Genomic DNA, 24754 nt, shown 5'->3' on the forward strand with positions numbered 1-24754 from the left:
GTTCCATTTTTCTCTTTAGGATAAATTACTGGAAGTAAATACTAAGTCAAAGGATATAAACATTTCAAAATTTGATAGACATTTCCAAACTTAGTCTTTAGAAATTTGGTATGAATTTACACTCCTGCTAACAGCATATGAGGGTATCAGTATTTTTAATATTTGTCTTCTAGTAGTTGAGAAGTTATTTAAATTTGCTGCTTTTTTCTGGTAACTAGTGATTTAGCATACTGACAAATGTCTGCTGGTCATTTTTGTACCTTCCATGAATGGCGTATTCTTTTTCTTTGCCACTTTTTCTCTTATAGTTTTGGTCTTTTCCTTATTAATTTGTATGAGTTCTTTATATATTAAGATATTAACTCCATTATTTGGAAAATTGCTATACAGAGTTAGTTTTTAGTTGGTCAAATATATCAGACTTCTAGAATGAGTTGTGATTTTCAGGTCTGTTTAAAGAAGTCTCCCCCCACCAACTGTAAGCCCAGGATTGAAAGTATTCACCCATATTTTTTTCTCATCTTCTTAAGTTTACCTATATTGTATTTAATAAAATAAAATCTATCTAGAATTTATTTTAATATAAGAAGTATTCTTCTCAGCTTCTGCTTTAAACACAGATTTAAACAAGCAATAAAGAAATTTTGCCATATGTTTCTTCTATATTACATGTGTTTTTACAACAGTCTAGCTGATGATTTTTTAAAAATCATTAAGCCCACCGAACCCATGTTGATCAACCTCTGTTCTGAGATTGTCAGAAATTAGCCCAAGAGAAACACCTCTCATCCTTGATCCTATCATCCTTGAAACATCTGCAAATTTTTCTGCAGTTATAAATCCAAGTACAATGGAAATTCTTTTTTTTTTTTTTTTTTGCACTGTGGCTAAAATAAGCCAGACCAATACTGCTTGTGTGAACAAGGTATAATTATTTTTTATTATGAAAATAAAACTTTGCCCTTCTGTGATATGCTTAGCTTTCCTTATATCCCCTGCAGTGGTAAGGACAGGGTAGAAGCTCTTTCAAAGAGAAGCCCAGGCCAGAAGACTTGGGATGCTTTGTCTTGGTAAGTCAGCAAGCTATCGAGAGAGCACATGGTGACAGATGGCTGTGCTCTGAGTGCCTCTAACCACAGATCAGGCAATGGTCTCTGGTTGCAGGTTGGAGTGCAAGGCTGATTTTACATGTTAGCAGATATTGAGATCTTTGCACTTAACTTCCTGAGGACACCATTTTTAGGAGAGGTTAATACCCTTGAGATAGGGTAAGAGAAATGCTGACTACATTCTGCTGGGCTCATGTATTACACTGACATTGCAGACAAGCAATTCCCACTGGATTGTGGTGAGAGATTATTTCTAAGGGTGGAAGAAAAGTTTGCTCAGGGATTTGCCCAACCAGGCTATTGAAAATGTCGTCTTACAGTTCGGCTGAATGCAATGGCAATGTGCTAATTCACCTGTAACGCCCATATCTCTGTTCTACACTTTTACGCTTCTCTTGCAGTGGATGATAGCACTGGAGTTATAAACTGCCTCTGCTGGAAGAAATTGAATAATACCAGATCCTCATCAGGTAATTTTATTTGCCACGCTTCTTTACCTTTACAGCAAACCAGTAGATTTTACTTAGGGTAGCTCAGCAGAGTAGCTGGAGTACTAATTTTCACATTTATTCATTGGTGAATTACATTGATCAACTTGAAGCACTACACCCAGAACTTTGGCTGCTCTGCAAACTGATATTAGTGGGGAGCCAGTTGCTTTTCTTGTTCTCATTTCTTTGGTGCTCACTTCCTCCTAAGCCTACAGGAATGTGAATAGGTTACTAGAAGTTTCAGTGTTTCATTTTTACCATGACATTATTCCACAGGTCAAGATAGTTTAGCCTAATTGCTGATCAGGTGAGAATCCCCTTGCTCTGGGCATATCACTTGACCAAAGCTTTTTTGAAAGCTTTTGCCCTGACATGGTTGCCACTAACATCTATGCTCCCATGATCTAAATTTTCTGAAATCTCTAGCTTGTTCAAACAAATATGCCAGGAGTTCTAAGACTGATGAGAAGGTAAGATAGGATTCCCTTGAAGTTAGCCATTAAATAATATTAAATAATGTAAACTAAAAAAGAACTTTAAAATAGTATATTGAACTCATTGACTATAACTGAAACAGCATTTGGAATTTCTTGAGTCTGTTTTAATAGTCCTTACGTAGTTTTTTGAGTTGCATAAGTTCATAATATATATCAAAATATATATTGTGCAATAGTGGTGATCATTTTTGGTTCTAGAGAAGCTATGGAAACTGGGGCCTTGTTTTTCTCTGTTTTATAGCATATGCATTATGATGCTATATATACTGGGGTTATTCAGTAAATATTACCTGCTCTGATATCTAACATCTACTATCTATGTCCTCCTGTTATACGCGTGGTAAGAATGTGTAACGCTTGGAGTAGTTTCTTTTTCTTTTTGACATTACCTGTCAGAATCTCAACTTCCTACTTTGACTGTACTGACCAGTGAGATGCTCCTTTGCTTAATTTTCTGATGTATTTATATTTAGAATTTGGCCATCACTGATGTATTTATATTTAGAATTTGGCCATCACTTTCATATAACTTTGGTATTCCTATTTCCTAATTTGGGAACATCTGTATCAGTGGTACTACTTAGTACTACTTAGTACCACTAAGCTTTGCAGATTAGAAAAAACTTAAGGCAGACAACAGGTTTTTGTGCAGATATCTCACAGGTAAGAAATAAACCTATATGACAATCAGATATTTGAACTTTCATATATGTCCAGGGTATTAAAATTATTTGCAGGTTTATGGTTGTGGTATTGTCACGATCTTCAATCAGAAGGTGTAGTTTCAATATGCATACTTGTTGTAAACCAAGGGTCAGTGGACATTTTCTGTACAGGGCCAGACAATAATTGTCTTCTGGTTTGTGGGCCATATGGTCTGCATCTCAACTGTTCAACACTGCCATTGTTAACACCAAAGCAACTATAGACAGTACATAAACAAACAAGCATGGTTGTGTTCTAATAAAACTTTATTTACAAAAACAGATTGTGGGTAGATTTGGTCCATGGGTTGTAGTTTGACTGTTGTTTTCGACATTGTTTTAATTTTCAAAATCAACTCTTTTTTTAAAAAATAAATGGCAGCAGAAATATTATATGATTCAGTAATTTTTTAGATAAAATGTCTATTAATACTGAAAGTGAGATTTTTTAAATATCTGTAAGTAGATGAATAGATGAACAGTCACAGTTGGTAGCCTTAATCAGAAATTGCTTTGAGAATAAAAAGTGAGGGTAAGGGTGCAAGGAGAAAGCCTGAAAGTGATTCTCATCATGTTATATATGAAGTGATATTTTAAAATTGTTCCCAACTAGCCCATTCTCTCCTTTTAATTTAATCGCCCTCGGTTTTAAAGCTTTCCACTGGAAAGTGTCCATTGAAGACTAATTTTTTTAAACGAAATTTAGTCTGAGTCAAAATCATGTTCTAGTCAGTTACAGTATAAAAATATAATATTAACTCCTATAAATGTCACACTGATTGTACCATTTGGACTTAGCTTATGAGAAAAGTTAAGAAAGCTTGGAGCTTAATATTAGAATTTTAAAGAGGATTTATCTTCCAGCGTGGAATAGGCTACTTAAAACGAAATTCTGTCAGGCTCCAACTATCTCATTCTACTCATTAAATTACACAGCTTGAGCCCTTCTTTTGGCAGTTTGGTTCACCCTTTAAATGAAAGCTGAGCCTCTTTTTCTCAGACCAGCCCTCAGTCTGATCATTTCAGCAGTGCTGTATGAAGCATTTATTATCACCTATAATGTCTGAATCATGGCAGTGAAATTTATAAATACTTTTAAAGTTCAGCCTAAATGGAAGAGGACTTAGGGATAGGAACCCAGACAGAATAACTTTTAAAAAAGTAATACTTGGGTATTTTCTGAAGAAACCCAGTAAGTTGAGTAACATTAATGCTGATTGTGTCTAGATTCCAAGCTCTTGGTTACTGGTCTATGCAAAGTTCTCCGAGCTCCTTAGGTTGCTGTTTCCCTTACTATAGTCAGTGTGTTAAAAGTAATAATGCCTTTGCACATTACAGAGCCATTGTTATCTAAGTTGTGTTAGATTAAGAAGCACAAAATTTGATCAATAGACCATTATTCATTCCATTATAGGAACCCTAGTATATGACAAAGCAGAAATAATACAACAGCAGGAAATAAGTAAGCATTTAACAAATGTTGTTGGTTCAAGTAGATAACAATATTAAAAAAGAGGTAACTGTGATCACTGTCTTACAGCTTACATAAAATAACCCAAAGAAGATAGAGTTGTGTATTTATCACAATAAGTATGGGGGTATCTATGTTAAGCTCTTATATGTTAAGCTGTTAAAGCAATGAAAGCTATCATCAGTGACAAGAGGGATAAACTAAAACATTTTTTTCAAACTTTTATGTATTAAAATGAAATCAAATAAACATAAAAAAGAAAGCAGTGGAATGGGGAGAGTGGATGTAATAAGCATAACTGATAAAGCTTCCCTGCATTTTTTTCAGAAATGAACATAAAGTGTTCAAAAGAGATGAAGGGCTTATACATAAAGAAATGCAGAGAGCAGATCATCTTATATAAAAACACATGGTCTCTCTGGCAATTTAAAAGCAAAAATAAAACATTATAGAGTCATTATGTATTTTTTAAGGTGTTAAAAATCCAAATGACTGAAGCCAGTATAGGAGCTTCAAGCCCACACACATTGCTGGTGACACCTTGTAAAAAGAGAATGGTTTGATTGGGGTTTTTTGGCAAACATTCTGATAATATGTAAGGAACTCTAAACCTGTTTGTACTTTTCTATCCAGTAATCCCCAATGAAAGACCTCAAAGAAAACAAAATTTTTGTCTTGAGGGCTTAATTGTTCATTTTCACGAGTAGCTGACATTTATTGAATGTTTCCTATAGATCTGACATTGCGCTAAGCTCATGATATAAGGGTTAACTAAGATCATACACAACAGCTCCATATGTGAAGGGCACTGTTAAATCCGCATCATAACTGAGGAAACAGGTACAGCAAGATTAAGCAGTCTGCCCAAGGTCACACAGCTAATAAGAAGTGACCTGACATTCAAGCCAGGTCTGTCTGACTCCCTTTACTCAAGCTGACCTCTCAGCCCCATACAGTGGTAGTGATAAAAACCAAAATAAAAAATTACGATAGAAGGAAGAAATATTTAACGAGATTAGCTGAACAAACTGTGGCATATGAACATGACAGAATGCTATTTTGTTATTTAAAATGCTGAGTTGTATAGATTCTGTGGATACATATGCGTATTTGAAGTGATGCTAGACAGAAAAACAACACAAAATTGTTTACACACATGAGCTATAACCATGGAAAATGTAATTATACTCACGGATCAGGCAGCAGAGAATAAAGAATAAGCAGGAAGGCTCTGGAGTCAGAGACCTCCAGGGTTTGAACTCCAGCTTTGTTGCTAACTAGTTATTTTACTGTGGGCAAGTTGCTTGACCTCTGTGTGACTCAGTTTCCTCATCTGAAAAATGGGGCTAATAATAAGAGTGGTTGTGAGGATTAGATGCACTGATAGGTTATAAAGTCCTTAGAACAGAGAGAGAGAGAAAGAGAAGGTTAGCCTAGTTACTCAACAAAGAAAAGTGAGAGAGATTAGGGTGTTGAGCACCTTGGTGGAAAATCAAACTCTGGCCAATTTGCCTTCCCCATAAACAACCACAAATGGAGCCTCTTGGGCACCTTTCCCCTCAGGCCAGGTCTCTGTCTCCCAGCGAGGACACTTTAAAGGGTTGTTTAGAGCTATTGCCACCAAACCCGGCTGAACTCACACAGAATTCAGCTCAGGCAGGTGTAGAGCCCTTTGCACAGGCGATGCAGGGGTAGGAAAGAAGACAATGGAACTCACCCACTGGGTTGTCAAGCCTTATGCCTTTTATCCAGTAGAGGATTTCGAAAGATTACGCAGATTTCCTACAGTAGACCAACCAATCAGAAGTAGAACAAATAAATGTCTCATGTCGGTCTTACCACAGACTCTCTCCCAAATGTGGTGAAGTGATTTTGTTACGCATTTCTCTCCTTCCTTCTGGCCCCAACAACTACAGCTGCTCCGAGTGCAAGAGAGCTGAGCTTAACCTCACAGCTTAAGAAGCTGCAAGAGACCATTGCGCAGAGGACAAAGGTAGAAATTGGGGACATTATCCGGATCAGAGGTCACATCCGCATGTACAAAGGAGAGCGAGAAATTTACGCCACTGCTTATTGTAAGCACAAGATATCTCTGCCAAATTGGTTGTTATTCTGTGCGTGTGTCCAGTAAACTCATTCAGCGAAAAGTCAAACTTCTAAAAAGTTCAAATAAAAAGATTTAACTCTAATGAAGGAACAACATGCTTTCTTTAGAAAAGTAGCATTTCTTAATTTTATTTTGAAGAGGTCACTATAAATAAATTGGGAAAGAAAACAAGTGATTCATTGTATATGACTAACAAATTGTATTCAACATTTGGACACCATAGTAGAGTCTCTGAGTGTGAATCCATTTAGGGAAGAGTGTTCATAGTCTTCAAAATGATGGAAATTTCTTGAACACCATTGAGTCCATTAACTTTGAAAGAAAACAGCTAATCAAAAGCGTGACAGTTCTCTGTCATCTGAGTGGTGCCCTTTGCACCGCTCTGGCTGGTTTGTCCTTGGAAATCTCAAGGACAGCCCAGTTGTCCACCATTGTACCAGATCAGTGAATACGCTCATGCGCTTTCCCTAGCCCTGGTCTCCTCTGGCCATGCCTGGGTCACTTAGGGTATCGCATCCCCTCTCGCAGGACGACTGGGAACCATTCAGTGCGTTTAGACTGTGATCCTGGGCATCCTTGAGGAAGGAGACCCACCAAGTGCTTCGTTTACTGTTGTCCTGGCAGCAGTCTGGACATGGGGAAGCACTAATCTCAGTGTAATTTCTGTGGCCTGCTTTCCCCTGTGGCTTGTTAGATAAAGTGGATGATCCAGTGTGCAACATTCAGATCGCAAGGATGCTTGAGCTGCCCACCATCTACAGGAAAGTTTATGACCAGCCCTTCCGCAGCCCAGCCCTAGAGAAAGAAGAGGCACTGAGGTAAGTTCTGGACTATGACTGCCGAGGATGTGACCACAGCAATGAGGCCAACCAGTGGGATCCCAGATTCTGGGGTGGGCCTGGGTCCAAATCCTGAACTGTCCACTCACTCACTGTGGAGCTCCAGGCAAGTGTGTCCCCGCTCTGGATGCCTCAGTGTCCTCACCTGTAAAGTGAAGGTGTTAATAGTGCAGGTGTTCTAAGGTTTGGTAAGGAAGATATATGTGTAATTGGAGTCTCCGAAGGAGTGGAGGGGGGAGCAGAGAGAGAATATTGGAAGAAATCAAGGATGAAAATTTTCCAAGTTTGATGAGGACTGTAAACTCACAGATCCAAGAAGCTCAGTGAACCCCAAGGCAAGAAACGTGAAGAAAACTGCGCCAAAAGGCACATCATAATCAAAGAAACAATACCAGCCGCTCTCAACCAGGGATGACTTTATTCTCTTTCAGGGACGGAAAAATAAACAGGAGGAGTAAGAATATATGTATATTTGTTACTATACGCCTCAAATAACTCAGAGGAGACAGAAATGATCATAGTGGCTGCTGGGGGGGGCGGCCGGTGGGAGGGGGGCTGGAAGGAGGATAGAAAGGACACTCTTCACCATGTACCCTTCCATTTTTTAAACATATTCAATATTTATAGATTACATATTCCAAAAAATTATATTAAAAAAACCCCAAACTGTAGACCTGTATAAAGTAAAACGTGGAAGTTCTCCATTTTCCTGTCTCCCGCCTCAGTACCATTCCCCAGAGGTTACCACTGTGCAGAGGTTGGTGTGTGTATCCTGTTAGACGTTTTTCTTCGGTTGCATACACAAGCATGAATATCCACCCACGTATTTTGTGGGTTGTCCTTTGCTTCCTTACAAAAATGGCACCGTCCCTCACATACTATTCTGCAGCTTGACTTTTTTCTAAATCTATCACGAATATCAGTTCCTGTAGTTCTGCCTCATCCTTTTAAACAACCACACAGTGTTCACTGGGTGAACTGCTCCTTATGTCAAAAACATGCATCAGTATAGTATTGCACTTGCTAGCTGTTTCAGTTTTACATGTGTCCAAAAGGAACAAAAGTAACAGTTTTCTGCAGGGCTTGTTAAAACTTTCTCCCAGCAGCAATCCAGGCACCCTGGACCTTGACAGTCTCACGTATCTGCTGAGTGAAAAAGTCAAAGAATTCCTTGTGGAGAACAGAGTGCAAACCTTTTACCAGCAGGAGTTGGAAACGGTGGAGTCCCTGCTGTCCCTTGCCAACCAGCCTGTGATTCACAGCGACTGCTCCGGGCGAGTAAGTGCGGCATGACCATGTGAGAATTCGAGGCCCCTGCCCCACATCTGCAGGTGGAGGGTGTGGGTGGACATGACTGTGGCATTGAGACTCACAGGGTGTACCCGGAGTATAGAGGTTATGTTGATTCTATTCTGGAAAAGTCACTGACCACTGAGAATTTGAAAGGAGAATGCACATGCATGCCCTTTTCCCCTCCTTAATCTCATAAAGCTTAATCTTCAGGTAGAAAAAAAAATAAGGTTCATAGCACTTAGTACTCACTGAGATGGGTATTTAATGTCAGCAGGAACCAACTGAGGGGGAAATAGATGAGAAGAGCTAAAATTATCCTTCCAAGATTATTTTTTGATCAGCAAGATGATTCTTGAACTCAAACCAAGGTTTTTAATGACTTGTTCTGTCTTCTCCAGAATAAGGTTGATCTGTCGTGTCTTAGGAGTTTAAATAAAGATCAAGTTGTATTCAGTCTGGTTTATAAGTAAAAATTGCAGGGAATACTCAAGTAATTTTTTATTCATCCTAGAAAGAGCTGTCCTCTTTTTTTTTTTTTTTTTTTGCGGTATGCGGACCTGTCACTGTTGTGGCCTCTCCCGTTGCGGAGCACAGGCTCCGGACACACAGGCCCAGCGGCCATGGCTCACGAGCCCAGCCGCTCCGCGGCATGTGGGATCTTCCCGGACCGGGGCACGAACCCGTGTCCCCTGCATCGGCAGGCGGACTCTCAACCACTGCGCCACCAGGGAAGCCCTGTCCTCATTTTTTAACACCCATAGTGTTAGAGGTGAACTCAAGTTGTTTGGTGTTTACTTATTTGCTTGGAATTAAGAATTATCTGAGACTTTGGTTTTAGACTTTCCTTTTCATTGCAATTCCTTAGTTTTTTTGTTGCTGTAACATGACTTGTATTTATTTATTTCATTTATTCCACTGGGAATGATCTCTGCTTGAATGTCACCTTCTTGCCCTCCCTGACCTTCTGCTCTGATAGCCACCAGCTTCCTCACTGTGTTATCACTCTGTTTCCACATTTCGTGATAGCACTGGTATTTATTTGTTTTGTGTGCCTATTACCCCACCAGAATTTAAGTTCTCTAAGAGCAGAGCCTTTGTCTGTCTCATTCTTTGCTCTCTAGAACACGGCCTAGAACATGGTTGGCATAAAGTATGCTCTCCACAATTATTTGTTGATTGAAGGAATGAAAACTTGTAAAAATTCAAATAGTCTGGGAGGTCCCTGGTGGTCCAGTGGTTAGGACTCGGTGCTTTCACTGCTTTCGGGCAACTAAGATCCTGCAAGCTGTGCTGCACAGCCAAAAAACAAAATGAGAAAACAAAAATAGATAAAAAAATAAAAATTCGAATAGTCCAGGAAACTGTCTAGTTTTTAAGTTTCCTTCCCATCCTCCTTCCTCATCCCCTTTCTACAGAGACGAGCACCATCTCATGAGTATCCTTCTGGAGATAATCTGCATATATAAACTAGAAGTAGTTGTATCCCCTTTTTTACACAAATGGTATCATACTAAACACTATATCTACCTAGGTTTTCATTGGACAGCATGTCTTATAGGTCCTTTCCTAGCCATACTTACATATTTGCCACTCTATAATAATCTTTTATTATGTGTATCATAATTTCCTTAAGGGGTCTCTCCATTCCTGGACTGTTTAGATGTTTTCTAGTCTTTTGCCATTGCCACCAGGGCTGCCATGAGTACCCTTGTGAGGTAACATAATTATTCTTTGTGATTCTGGTGGAACAGATACCAGGTCTCTGTCCCGACCTCCTAAGCATGACCACTGCTTCTCAGTTTCATTCGTGAACTTGATTATCTCTTCCTGTCACCAGGCTGTGTGCCCAGTGACCCGCAATTTCATACATGGAGATGAGGGATATTGTTTCAGGAAACACCGAGGTGGGGAGGGTCAGGACTGGCCGCTTTGTTCTGTGCCACCGTTGCTTCTGCACAGTTGTAGCTCCCCAGCTGTCCACTGACAGCAGGAGTGACCTTCTTCCCATTTAATCATTTAGAGGAGGCTCAGTGCCAACTTGGCCTCCCAGGACTTCTGACCACTCTCTTGGCATGTTTAGAAGGAAACGTTGAAGCTTAGCAAAGACCACATCTTCCTGTGAGCCAGCTCTTCTGCAATAATTAAGTAGGGAGAATTGAGGACTAAAAGGCCCCTCCATTCAGAACATTCCAGGGAGGACTTTTGGCGTGATATCTTTTTGAGAATGCTTAGAAAAGAAATTTGTATCTGCCCGGTGCTATATGTTTAAAAAAAATGAATATGGCAGTATATCTGTTTTGTCTTTGGAAACTACTTTTCCATCAGTTATGAATTACTCCCTCACATGGCTCTGGTTGGGGAGGTCAGTGTCATTAAATTGAATTCTGTTTAACAGAGCCTGGGAGACCCAGGATGCTTTACAATGATGGTGAAACCTTAGACCCTTTGGCACTTTCTGTAGTCATACCGATGAAAGCTTAACAAAAAAAATCATTGTGATGTTGTCTTAGCTTAGAGGCTGGGGAGAGTGGGTTTGAATGTTTTCCCCCTTTCTTTTTTTCCACAGTGGCCCTTTTTAGCAAATCCAGAAACATGATAAACAAACCTTGCAAAACCATTGTTTCTTTGACAACTCGATAAATGTTGAGTTTGTTTGGGAATGAAGACTATATATATATTTCAGAGATCCACCCAGTTCCTGACCTGCCACGAGGAGAGGCCCGCGAAGGCTCAGCCCGTTCAGCTGGTCACTGTTTTTGTTTCTGAACAGTTTCGGTTTCCTGAATGAGATGAGTCTGTCATTGCTCTTTAGAAAAAGACAAGAAAGACACACATCTCAGGCCAGGAAAAGCTGCTAGCTAGAGGGACGACTGGAGGCTTTATCCTTGAGCCTGTGTCTTTATAACCAGCAGGGAATTATGTCCTGAGTTCAGCTGAGGCAAATGTTTTTGGAAAGGAAGCTTCACGTATTGTTTATATTTACAGAGAGCCTTTTCTGCTGGGTCCTCCTTGTTCACAGCTGAAACTGCTTTTACTCTCCCAGGCCTCACACCCTCTCTTCCTGCTGCTCGATCTGACTGAAATCTGGGAGGAGGAACCGGGCTTTCTGTATGGTCTGAGGATAACCAAGAGTCATTTTTAATGACAGGAATAATCGTGCAACAACATTTCTAGTCAGTTTCCCATTTATTTCTATATTGGGAAGAGACATAATAAACTCGACCCTTAGGATCCTTACATTAAATTGACCAAAGAAGACAAATCTCCTGAGAATTATGAAGATGAAGTAGTTGTAAAGTCATGTAGGGGAGCCTGTGTTGGGTTGAGCGTTCTTTTCCTAAGTGAGAGCACTCACGTATGAAATTAAAAACAGCTTTGCCTCAAGCCCCCCTGGATAAAAAGATATGTGACTGAGGATCGCTGGGAGAGGTGTTTATTCTAAACACACCCAGATAGCTTTTCTGCCCGTGGGAGTCATCAAATATTTCTCAACCTGTTCTCCCTTCAGAGAATGGGTGCTGTCATAACCTGGAGTGCTTGTCAACTCTCAGGCCCTCCTGTTCTACTGGCCAGGTTCTCCAGGCCTGTTCTGTTGAGAAAAAACCTAGGCTATTAATTAAGAACGTTAGTCTCTCCTGTTCAGCTCAGGAGAGCACATTTGTGAAACATCACCAAGATCTGTTAGATTCAAACAGTGCCTGTCTGGGAGGCCTCTTCTAGAAAGCGAAGATTTCTTTCAGGATGGAGCTGTCAATACTTGAGGCCATTTGGGAGTTCCTTTCCTCTCCCTGTCACTTTGTGGGAATGTCATCAGCAAATCCCAGCCCCACTCTCTGTTTCAGCATCTGTGAGTGCTGCCCCAGCCAGCCTCCATAAGGACCTTCCGTTAGAGGAGTAGGACTGTGCCTTCAAACACTCTTTTGGAAGCTTTGCCACGTTTCTTTGGCACTCTGATCTTTCTAGTATCTTGATGTATTTCTGTCACATTACAAATGGATCTGTACCTTGAAGGACACTTACTACTTACCACTTCCTTTGTTTTAGGAATGAACGGAAAATCCCTAATGGAATAATTAGGAGGATATCGCCTACCTATATGGGGTATTTCCCCTGAATACACACATATTTTCTCCATCACCCACTATGTGTCAGGGAGCAGGTGGCCGAGATGAGTCCCCAACTCAAGAAGCACACAGTCTAGTTAACCATGGTAGGACATAGCTGAAAACCTGGCCTCCTTGAAATAAGAAGTAGGATGACCTGGTAACCTCTCTAGGCAAACTTGACTCTTAGAGAAGGGAAGGGATACTGAAATTGAGGAGAGAGCAAACTGACAGCAGCAGAGGGTCCTTCCTCATGGTGTTCTCGCTTCCCCTAGGGCCCTGGCCACCTTCAGCCCATGGACCCTCCCCTTTGACAGATCTCTGCACAGCTGTTTGTCTCCACTGTCCTCCATTTAAAATAAGGAGTCTATTTAATACTCTCTATGTGCTGGAATCCCCAACTTATTATTTCAATGTGTGTAAAGTTCTTTGATGTCCATAGGAAGAAGTTGTATATATGGCCACAATTTTAATGAAAAAAGTGAGCCAGTAGGTATAGAATTTTGGGCTCTGTATAAAAAAATAAATCAAAGATTGTCATTTTGATATTTCCATTTTATATCATTGAGTTAAATGAATTAAACAAACAAAAAATCATAACCAAGGTGTGGAACAGTTATCAAGTGTGATTCTGCCAGAGCAAACTTCCCAATCCTCCTTAAATACCATCCTGCTAGGCCCGTGCATACCTGAATCTTTTTGACTCAGTAGATAAAAAGCCTGTTGGGTGAATTTATAACCAGTTGGTCTAGGGAGTTGCCCTCAAGTGCTGTAAGATGGGACTTATTTCTTTTCTTCCTTTATTTTTTTTTCCTTTTTTTCTTCCTACAGATGGATTTTAAGAATGACACCACTTCCAAGGCAATTCATAGTATATTTAGGAACGCTATAAAGCTGCTGCAGGAAGAAGGACTTGTTTTCCAGAAAGATGGTGGTTTTGATAACCTATTCTATGTAAGAGACCTGCAACTTAATTTTTTTTCTTAGCTTCAACTGCAAATATATTTATTACTTAGGATTGTTTGTTTCCTGTTTTTTAAAAATCCGTCATTAGGAGGTACATAAAGTAAGGAGTGAAAGTTGGCCCTTATCTTTCCTCAAGATACTGCTTTTAACAGTACAGCCTTTGGCACACATGTAAATATAGGCTCCTGTTACCAAAAAGATGTGATCTTCCTCTAAATCAGGATTTCTCAACTTCAGCACTGTTTGAGCCAGATGATTCTTTGTTGTGGGGTGTTGTCCTTTGCATTGTAGGATGTTTGGCACATCCTTGGCCTTCACCTACTAGATGCCGGTAGCAGCACCCCCAATTGTGGCAACCTAAACGTCTCCAGACATTGCCAAGTGTCCCCTGACCCAGTTGAGAACCACTGCTCTAAATAATGCTCAGCAACTTTTGGAGATGCCAGAACAGCACATCACAGTCATCTTTCCATATTAGTCCTTATAAACCTGTCTCATTCTTTTTGACGTCTGCATGGTTTTCCCTATTGTGGGAACTTGCCGTAAATTGTTTAACCACTTATCTCTGATGGCCATTTATATTGTTTCCAACTCTCGTCCTCACATATAGTGTTGCTATGTCTGTTTTCTTGTGGACTTATGTAAGTATTTCCGTAAGATCGACTCTTAAAAGAGGAATTGCTGGAGTAAAGGGCATGTACCTTTAAGCTTTTGATTGCCTCCTTCAAAAGTGGTGCCAATTAACATTCCCACCAGGGGTACAGGTGCTTGCCTACCTCATACTTTGAGTTAAAAGTTCACCTCTCACTGCCTACCTTTAATATGGGAGGAACCAAGCTGATACTGATGTTGTTACCGATATTGATGTCCACTTTAGTAGCACAGATGTAGCTTCAGCTGTGAGCGATTCTCCTGAAGACAGATCAGAACTCTGGGAGATCCCAGAAGCCTCATTCTTTACAGGCATGATTCCCGAGGGGAAGCTTTCCTTAATAGGATATTTTCTCGATGTTGATTAACTCTAGTGATTCCCCATTTTAGAACATTTTTAAAAATTAAGATATGTTTTAAATACTATTTAAATAACTTCTGAAAAGGGTATTCCATTCCGTATAAGGGTGAGGGCAGCCCCCACCCCCCGCTGCCTCCCAGGACGGGCAGGCCTGGTGGGAGCTGATCGCTTCTTGTGGTTGGAGAAGCTCATGCTGGGCAACTCACCCTAACACCCTCCCACCCCCACCCGCACCCTCACATCGCCCCCCGGGAGGCTCTGCGTGGCCTCCTGGGTCAGTAGGAAGCTGCTCTTCCTGAGGAACAGCAGACCATGGGCAGCAGTCCAGGGATGAGGTGTGGCAGGGCTGGGGCACTTCCTCCTGTGAATCAGTCTGAGCTGGAATGGGGTGATCCAGCTCTAATAGCTCTATTTTCCTCAGCAGAGCCGCCCCCCTTCTCTGACTTCACTCCCCCCTTCTACCTCAACCCTGGCTCCTAGGTTTCTGTTTTCCTGAGGGCATTGCCTCAGGGGCGGAGTTATCTTTTCTCTGTATAGTGCTTTCCAGCTTTTAGCAGCTCTCCCACATTACCTTACTTAATCTTCCCAACACCCTGTAAGTCCAGAGAAGGGTCCTTATCAGAACCCCCATTCTTAAATCTGCTCATTCCAAGTCCGTCAGTCCAAGGAGCATCCTGACATATGTGTGTGTTTGCGTACTTTTTTTTTTCTCCTTCTTCCTTTTTTCCCCTTCCTTTCTTCCTCTTTTTTCCTTTCTTTCTCTTTGATTTTAGATTTACTGTTGAACATGAAGGTGAAACCCATTTGATGGCTGGCTGAGAAAGGAACCTTGGTTATGTTTGCCTTTGAGAACAGACAGTGTTCCCATTCATAAACTAGATTTACTCTCTTGCTAGCTTTGCCTTACAGTTTTATTTCTTTTGTTTTTTTCCCTATGGTTGGGTGAAGGAATGTGAAACCCAAGATAGAAAAGAAGAAACACAAGAGGAAAGAGTCCTCGGGTTTGATCACTTGTGCCTCCCTCAAGAACATAATGAATAAGAGAAATTTTATGAATGTGTTATGAATATTTAAGACAAAAGTTGCTCCTTGAAAGCAAGGGATTCCAGCTTTTCTTTCTATCATGGCCTCCCCGTAAACCACCTCCCGAGGGAATATGCCTGTGGGTGGACTTCAGAGCAGTGAGCTACTTAGGGACAGAACTGGTTTGACAGCTGGCCACGTATCCAAAGCGACACTCTGTTGGTGTAGGGATGAGGATCGTTATGAAATCTTTAGAAACTATCCTAAAGACCAATTTGGGTGTCTGGATGACACAACCTCTGTTTTACTTAACATTTCTTTCCGAACTGTTTTTCCTATTTAGGTCACCAGAGAAGACAAGGAATTACACAGAAAGATCCACCAGATCATTCAAGAGGACTGCCAGAAACCAAACCGTAAGTGGCGTAACGTACATGTGTCTTGGTGCCCTGGAGGGGGCTGTTCCCTCCCGGAGAGCGCTAGGTGGAGAGTCAGGAAACCTGGGACCTTTCCCAGTAACAACTTGGAAGCATGACTGGTCAAGATACCTGCCCTCTCTGAGCCTCAGACTCCCCCTTCCTAAAGTGAGCGTTAGCCTTGCACAGTTGTTCTGACATGGGCCACACGTAAGAGTCAACCTTGGAGCTTTTTTGAACATACAACACTCAGGTCCCACCCCTAGCGATTCTGATTCACTAGGGGCTGGGATGGGGGCTAGACAGGTGAGCTCCTCAAGTGATTCTGATACAGCAAGGTCAGCTGTTACGCTAGGACTTTTTAACATCCTTCTGGTTTCGTGTCCTCTGTAATTTGTGTTATTTCTTGTTCCACTCTTCCTTCTTGTCTCTGAACCCAAACCTGGCATTTTCCTCTCTTCTGACATCAAGCCCTTCAAGGTTGGGTGGAATGGTTCTAGACATTACAGTTTGTGAACAGTGTAATTCAGTCATCCTGAAACCTGATAATTTGCAAAAGAAATGGTTGAGAAAATAGTTGGTTTTAGTGGAGTTAGATCAGCCCCTAGTGGTTACAAACTCAAACTGTAGAGAGTCTGATAACAGACATTACCATTTTCATACTAGTTAGAAAGAGAAGAAAACATTAGTCCTATGTTTAAATCCTGTGTAAACTGATCGCTCTTAAAGGTGACTTTTCAAAGTCTACCTTTTGCAAACATGTGCTATTAACAAATGTTGGCATATGTCAACAAATGACGCCAGAAGAAAAGTGGAAAGGCTTGTTAGTGAGCACAGGCCTCCTCATTCTGCTTTCTTTCTCTCCCGGGAGGTCCACCTCCAGTCCTTAAAGCCCATATATCCCTGGGGCCTGGACCTGTTCCAGGCTGAGTCAGCAGGTGGAGCTGGACCAGATCTCCAGCCCTGGTGTTTATGGTATGCAGCCTTATTTAGCTTTTAAGGACCCATGAAGTCACCTCCCAGAGTGGTGTGACAACAGGTCTTAAAATAAACTGAAAGCAATCTATTATTTTAATGCAAGGTTTCTAACTATTGTTCACTTCATTCAGAACAAGAAGGATAAATATCCTTTAGTTGGGGGAAAAACCACCTATCCACAATTTAAGGAGCTTTTTAGAGCTGTGAAATGTGGGATTCTTCAACCAAGAAGGGATGAGAGGAGAGGCTGGTCCCCAGGTGACATTCCTGCGCTCATGGTAGTCCCAAGCCATCTGGCTAGACTCTTATTTTGATGTGTATTAGGAGCAGGGTGGATTAAAGTGATCCTAGGGCCTGCTGAAGCAAAGGAAAGCAATTCACACTTCATTTCTTAGGAGAACCAAACAGCCTTGGTGACCTGAGGGTCTATAAAGTGGCAGGTTTTATATCCACTTCTAATCCACAGGCCAGCTCCTGCTTTGGTGAGTGTGTGTGTCAAGGTGGACAGGCTCTGCTACTCAGTCTGTAAATGGGAGCCTTTAAAAAACATAAGCCAATTCCCTGGAACTAGTAAACTCCCAGGAGACAAATTCTGGAGCATGAGTAACTGGGAATGCCAGTAAACATACCTTGTAGGAACTGTCAGAGTCTGTTGCAGCCACCCCTTTTCATAAGAAATACCTATGACATTAAAACATTTTTCTGAATAATGTATGCACAGGATAAAAAGTCAAAAAGTACAAAAACACACACAGAAAAAGTGAGACTCCCTCCCAACACTGAGCCCCAGGCTCTGTGTTCCCCTTTCCAAAGGCAGTGGGTGTTACTAGTTTCTGGCATATCCTTCTAGAGATGTTATATGCACTTATAAACATGTTTGTATAGTTTATCCTTTCTAAAAAACATAAGTAAAGCTTAGCATACAATACTCAGTGGTTTATACCTTGTATTTTAAATCTAACATTGGCTTATAGCAGCCATTCAGCAACAGTATGTGTAAAAGTACCTGTCTTTTTAATGGCTGCACAGTATTCCACTATATGTATTGATAGATATTCGACCATTTATTTAAGTATTCCTACTGAACCTTTAGTTTGTTTCTAACCTTTCAGTATGAAACATAGCATTGAGTTTTCCTTGGCAGTATGATTGGTAGGAGAACTTAAAACCTTTAGTCACTTATGAATATTTCAGCAGAGGGTAAACCTACAATAATGAAAGGATTATAAACATGGGCCAGTTTTAGGTCCCTAAAGCACTGATAGAGGGTTTGTCTGAAGATGGGCCGCATGGCATAGTTGTGAAGAGCTGGGCTCTGGAGCCACCTTGCTTGGGTTTGAATCCCAGCTCTGCCACTTTGTAGCTGTGTGGCCTTGAGCAAGTCTGTGCCTCAGTTTCTTTATACGCAAAGCAGGGATAATAATCGTACCTACATCGTGGGTTGTTATGAGGATGAAATAAATCGGTGTTTTATGAAACTCTTAGGAATATGGCAGAGTAAGAACACCAAGAATCCTTCCCTCCACTTAGACAACAATTGCATCTGTCTGATGTAGCTATTTTGGAACTCTGGAGTCTATCAAGGCTAGCAACTTCCAGAGGAAGGTTTGGACAATGAATTGGGGTTAATTTCAGTCAGTTTTCAGATGTTAGTAGCAGCTACTCATCCCCCATCCCCAGCTACATGGCAGGCGGCTGTGCATGTGTTTCTGGAGCAGTTTGTACAGAGCTTATGGGAGCTAGCGGGGGCAAAAAGGACCCAGTCCTCCATGTATCAGGGATTTGTGCTCTGATCACCAGTTGCTGCTTCTGATCACAGAGGTGCAGGCAGAGAGGTGGGTGGCCATTGTTGTACCTCCTCCCATTGTTGTAAGCTGCTCACCCAACAGCTGAAGTGACTTCCAGGGATTTAAAAGACTGGCACCCTTTTTTTTTAAACCCCTTCATTTCTCTTTTTTCCCCCTTTTGGAGCCAGAAAAGAAAGACTAGAACATTCAAAAGCACCTGCATATATGGGTAAAATTAGAAAGCGAGCACACATGCCCAGGGAAAGGCACAGGCTCAGAAATAGACCTGAGAAGACCTTAGGTTTCCATCTCAGGCTGCTCCTTGGCACAGAGACAGCCTACAACAACCAAAAAAATAAAAACAATAACAAAAAGCAGCAAACACCACGGAAGGTGAAGAATCTAATCTCCAGAGTTACCACATTATTAGATTCAAATGTCCAGTTTTCAACTAAAAACGAAAGACATTCAAAGAGACAGGAAACTATGGCCCATTCAAAGGGAAAAATAAGCAACAGAAACTGTCCCTGAAAAAGACCTGATGGCAAATTTATTACCCAAAGACTTTGAAACAGTTGTCTTAAAGATGCTTAAGAAAATGATGGGTGAACAAAATAGAAAATATCAATAAAGAGATACAAAAACTAAAAAGAAACCAAAAAGAAATTCTGAAAAGTACAGTAACTGAAGTGAAAAGTTTACCAGTGATTCAAAGGCAAATTTGAGCAGGAAAAATCTGAAGAAAAGTGAACAGAACCTGAAGAACCTGTGGGACGTCATCAAATGGACCAACATATGCATTGTGGGAGTCCCAGAAGAAGAGAGAAAGGGGCAGAGAGAATATTTGAAGAAATAATGGCTGCAAACGGCCCTAATAGGATGAAGGACATGAATATAAACATCCAAGAAGCTCAGTGAACTCCAATTAAGATGAACTCAAAGAGAGCACACCAAGACACATTATAATCAAACTTTTGAGAGTCAAAACAAAAGAAAGAATCTTGAAAGCTACAAGAGAAAAACAACTTGTCACATCAGTAAGATGATCAGATTTCTTATCTGAAACTTTGGAGGCTGGAAGGCAGTAGGCTGATATATTCAAAATGCTAAAAGAAAAATAACCTGTAAACCAAGAATCTTAGGAGCCTAATACACTTAAAAGAATTATTAGTCTGTGTTCTTGGGCACAGTGTATGAAGTTGTGGTTTTGTGACATCAACAACTGAAAGGGGTGGGGACAGAGCTGCAAAGGAGAAGGAACAGAGGTTTTATATATTATTGAAGTTAAACTAGAATAAATTCAAATTAGTGTGTTATAACTATAGGATGCTAAATGTAATCCCTGTGGTAACCACAAAGAAAATAGCTCTAGAATATACACAAAAGGAAATTTTAAACATTTCACTATTAAAAAAATCAACTAAACACAAAAGAAGACAGTAATGCAGGAATTGAGGGACCAAAAGCTATAAGGCATATAGAAAACAAATAGCAAAATGACAGAAGTAAGTCCCTCTTATCAGTAATTAGGTTAAATGTAAATGGATTGAACTCTCCAATCGAAAGACAGAGATTGGCAGAATGGATTGAAAAAAAACCCCAAGAACTCCAACTATATGCCAACTACAAGAAACTCACTTTAGATCCAAAAGCACAGATAGGTTGAAAGTGAAAGGACAGAAAAATATATCCCATGCAAATAGTAACCAAAAGAGAACAGGGGCAGTTATACTAATATCAGACAAAATAAACTTTAAATCAAAAATGTTGCAAGAGGGCTTCCTTGGTGGCGCAGTGGTTAAGAATCCGCCTGCCAATACAGGGGACACGGGTTCGATCCCTGGTCCAGGAAGATCCCACATGCTGCGGAGCAACTAAGCCCATGCACCACAACTACTGAGCCTGTGCTTTAGAGCCCACAAGCCACGACTACTGAGCCTGCAAGCCACAACTACTGAGCCCACGTGCCACAACTACTGAAGCCCACGCGGCTAGAGCCCATGCTCCGCAACAAGAGAAGCCACGACAATGAGAAGCTTGCACACTCCAACGAAGAGTAGCCCCTGCTCACCACAACTAGAGAAAGCCTGCGCACAGCAATGAAGACCCAACACAGCCAATAAATAAATAACCAAATTTTAAAAAAAATGTTGCAGGAGACAAAGAAGGACATTGTATATTAATAAAAGGTTGAATACAGCCAGAAGACATAGTAAATTTTAAACATTTTGTACCTAATGACAGACCGTCAAAATATATGAAGCAAAAACTGATGGAATTGAAAGAAGTAAGTGGTTCTATGATAATAGTTGGAGATTTCAGTATCCCACTGTCAATAACGGATAGAACAACTAGACAGAAGGTAAGGAAATAGAGGACTTAAATAACACAATAAATCAGCTAGATCTAACAGACGCACACGAAAGACTACCTGACAACAGCATACATACAGCATACAACATGTACGTGGGACCTTTTCCAGGAGAGACCATTAATTAAGTCTCAATAGATTTTAATAGGTGGATATCATACAAAGTATCTTCTCTGACTAGCATCTTCTGAAGTTAAAAGTCAATAACAGAAGTAAAACTGAAAAATTAACAAATTTTTGGGAATTAAACAATACACTCTTCACCAGTAGACTAAAGAAGAAATCATGTGGGAAATTAGAAAATACTTAGAGATGAATGGAAACAAAACCCCAAAGTACCAAAACTTCTAGGACACAGAAGAGCTTTGTATGAGGGGAACTGTATAGCTAAGAACACTTATATAACTTTACAATTTAAGGAACTAGAAAAAGAAGAAGAAAGTAACTCAAAGCTAGTAGAAGGAAGGAAATAATAAAGATTAGAGCACAAATAAATGAAATAGAGAATAGAGAGACAATAGAGAAAATCAATGAAACCAGAAGTTGGTTCTTTGAAAAGATCCCTAAAATTGCCAAGCGTTTAGCTAGGCAGACTAAGAAAAAGGAGAAAAACTCCAGTTACTAGAATCAGAAATGAAAATGAGGACATTAGGACTGATTCTACAGAAATAAAAAGGATTATAACAAAGTACTATAAACAATTGTACGCCAACAAATTGGACAACCAGGTGAAATGGAAATTCCTAGAAACACAAAACCTATCAAGACTAAATCCTGAAGAAATAGAAAGTCTGAATAGATACATAGTAAGGAGATTGAATCAATAATCAAAAATCTCCCAACAAAGAAAAGCCTTGGACCTGATGGCTTCACTGGTGAATTCCAAACATTTAAAGAACTAACACCAATCCTTCTCCCCACGTGCATGGAAGGTCACTTTGTGAACAGCCTTACCAGGCAACCCTCGACGGCAGAATGGCCTTTGTGAAGAATTAGTTTAAGGCCTTTGGGGCAGTCAGCATTGCTGACCACATATGCCTGTAGGTCACCTTGAGCCCTGAGCCTGAGCACCCAGGTCTTAAAAGAACTGAGATCACAAGCCGAGCAGTGCTGAAATTCCCAGGGCTTCCTCTCTGCTGTGTGCAAGCCCAGTCTGGTTGCAGTCCTTCACCCTCCGTCATCAGCCCTTCCTCTCGGGAAGAGTCAAAGCTTCTTTAGAGCAGGGACAAGGTTATGTGCATCTTCTTAGGTTATGGATATGACCATAGAATCATAGTAATTCTCCATGGAAGAAGCCCCCACCATGGGTCTCCTTTCACCCACACAACCATGAGTGAAGTGGGTGCTTTTCTTCCCATTTAACAGATGAGGATGCGGACTGAGAGACCTGGACCACTTTGCCCCAGTCATAGAGCCAGCATTTTTATTCGGGTCCTTTGGACTCCAGAGTCAGCTCTCTGTCTGCACTCTGTACTTGCTCCTCCTTGCTCAGCACTGCACATGTAGTAGGTGTTCAGGAAATCTTGATCGAACGAATGTTGAAGAAATAGCCTGGAAATGTGGAGACCAGGGGAGGTGGCGAGTTTCCCAACAGTAACCCAGTCGGGAGGAACAATGAGTTGACTAGCCACTAGAGGTCAGAATTTGCAGGTCTTTGTTAGCCCAGGACCACTGCCTGTGAACATCCCTGACCCTTAGAGCTGGGAAGGACCTCAGAGGTGCCCCCCAGCCCCACTCCCCATGGGTCAGAAAACTGAGGCTTAAAGATGCAGTGACTTGCCCAAAGCCACAAAGGTGCAAAGAATCTCAACCATGCTTTGCCCATCACCACAACCCCTCTTTGAGGACTTTCCTGGAGCCTAAAGCATTTTATCACCTGCAAACAACATTCAGTGACTGTGCAGAGCACTAGTGGGCCAGATGCTGGGGTTACGGCGGTGAGAGGCCTGGCCCTGTGAATGGGGCTTTGGTGGAAACTGGGGAGGGTTTGTTTCCAGGAATGAGGTTTGACTTTGACTCGATGTTACAAATAAATTTTACATCATCACCTAGGAAATTATATAATTTTATTATAAATTTTATTTCAACTATACATATACATGTATAGTTGAATATAAAGTTTCTCAATGTTTATCGTACCTAAAATGCAATACATTCTGTAATCTCATACTCTAGTCTGTTTGGTAAGAAAAGAATGCTAACCACAACCCACTAAATTGATTTCATGATCCTCTAATGGTCAGAACTTCAGTGTGAATACCACTACACCAAATCATTGATTTCAACTAGGAAAGCGGTCACTCGTCCTGAACTGCTACGAATGGTCTCATTTGTTTTGGGTAGAGGGTGAGAGGTTCCTAGAATACAGTCGTCACAGGCAGACTTTTTGGAAGCCTAGGCAGAGAAGAGTGAGAACAGGCCAAAGGTCACCACCGCAGTCCCACCGTCCAGGAGTTACAGAAGGAATGTGGAGGCTGCTGCCAGCCGGCTCTGCTGTCGGCCACAAGAGGGCTCCCGCCTGGGAAGCTAGGGGGTTAGAACTGAATGCATGTGCTCGTACATGTAACTTCATTAGAGAAAAAAGCCTACCAAGCACTAAATCCCCACTGGGTTATGAGTATAAAATTATTGATTGGGAATCCTGGAAGGTTGAAGGCCTGCATCCCCGAGCAGTGGTCCATGGCACAGACCTGAGAACAGGTGTTTTGGTTCGTTGTCACTGATAAGCTAGGCCAGTGCATCTCCTACTTTAATGTGCATAAGAATCATCTGGGGATCTTATTAAGCTGCAGGTTCTGATCCAGGAACTCTGAAGAAGGACTTCCATTTAGAGGAGAGGACAGGAGAGAGAGAGGAGGGTCTGACAGGTGTGTCCAAGCTTAGCCAACTCCCTTTTTCCTGCAGACGTGGAGAAGGGCTGCCACTTCCTGCACATCCTGGCCTGTGCTCGCCTGAGCCTCAGCCCAGTCCTGAGTGAAACTGTGCTGCGGCAGGTGCTGGAGCTCTTGGAGGACCAGAGTGACATCATCAGCACCACAGAGAACTACTACACTGCGTTCTGAGGAGAGGCCGGCAGGCAGCATGAGTGGAGCCGGGGGGGGGGGGGGGGGGGGGGCGGGGGGGAGGAGGAGGAAACAGGTGGCGTTCACTCCCGGGCTCTGATTTTAACATGGTGCTGAGGCTTATAGGCCTGGTGGCAATTATCTCATAATAAACTATGAAATATGGTAATTTGAAGAATGGAACTTGGCATGAATTCTGGAGGCTGCCTTCTGCCTGCTGTATCCTGGGATAAAAGACTTATCTCAGCCACGACATACAAGAAAACCCTTCTCATTGGCCTCCTGGCTGGACCAAGCATCACTCACAGAGCAGAAGAGGAAGAAACAGTGTTGGTAGCTGAACTGGTTGGAGGCTCTGTTGTGGTAAAGGGGCATCCCGTGGAAAAGGCGCTTGTACTGCGGGAGCTGAAGAGCATACAGATCACGAGTTCAGACACTTTTTAAAACTTCAGACTATCAGGTCCTTTCTTGGTGTATCTTGATGGTTAAGAACCTGGTATAGAGGACTCGTTCTCCCTGGACGAG

General features: G+C 41.4%; 1 protein-coding gene across 2 annotated transcripts in view; it reads left to right on the forward strand.

Annotated features, from left to right (window-relative positions):
• The window catches only part of STN1 (STN1 subunit of CST complex), a 35769-nt gene extending 11503 nt beyond the window's left edge, over positions 1 to 24266 (forward strand). Inside the window, exons 4-10 of one of the 2 annotated variants that reach the window (XM_082855051.1) lie at positions 1511 to 1579; positions 6189 to 6347; positions 7074 to 7197; positions 8322 to 8496; positions 13446 to 13568; positions 15959 to 16031; positions 24072 to 24266. In XM_082855051.1, coding sequence (XP_082711177.1) covers positions 1511 to 1579; positions 6189 to 6347; positions 7074 to 7197; positions 8322 to 8496; positions 13446 to 13568; positions 15959 to 16031; positions 24072 to 24229 — 881 coding nt within the window. In that variant the 3' untranslated portion in view covers positions 24230 to 24266. The remainder of the gene's footprint in view (positions 1 to 1510; positions 1580 to 6188; positions 6348 to 7073; positions 7198 to 8321; positions 8497 to 13445; positions 13569 to 15958; positions 16032 to 24071) is intronic. The other variant, XM_082855052.1, reaches the window with a different exon arrangement.
• The last annotated feature ends 488 nt before the right edge of the window (positions 24267 to 24754 follow it).

This window comes from Leucopleurus acutus, assembly GCF_964270905.1.
Source record: "Leucopleurus acutus genome assembly, chromosome: 14".
In the NCBI taxonomy this organism is placed as follows: domain Eukaryota; kingdom Metazoa; phylum Chordata; class Mammalia; order Artiodactyla; family Delphinidae; genus Leucopleurus; species Leucopleurus acutus.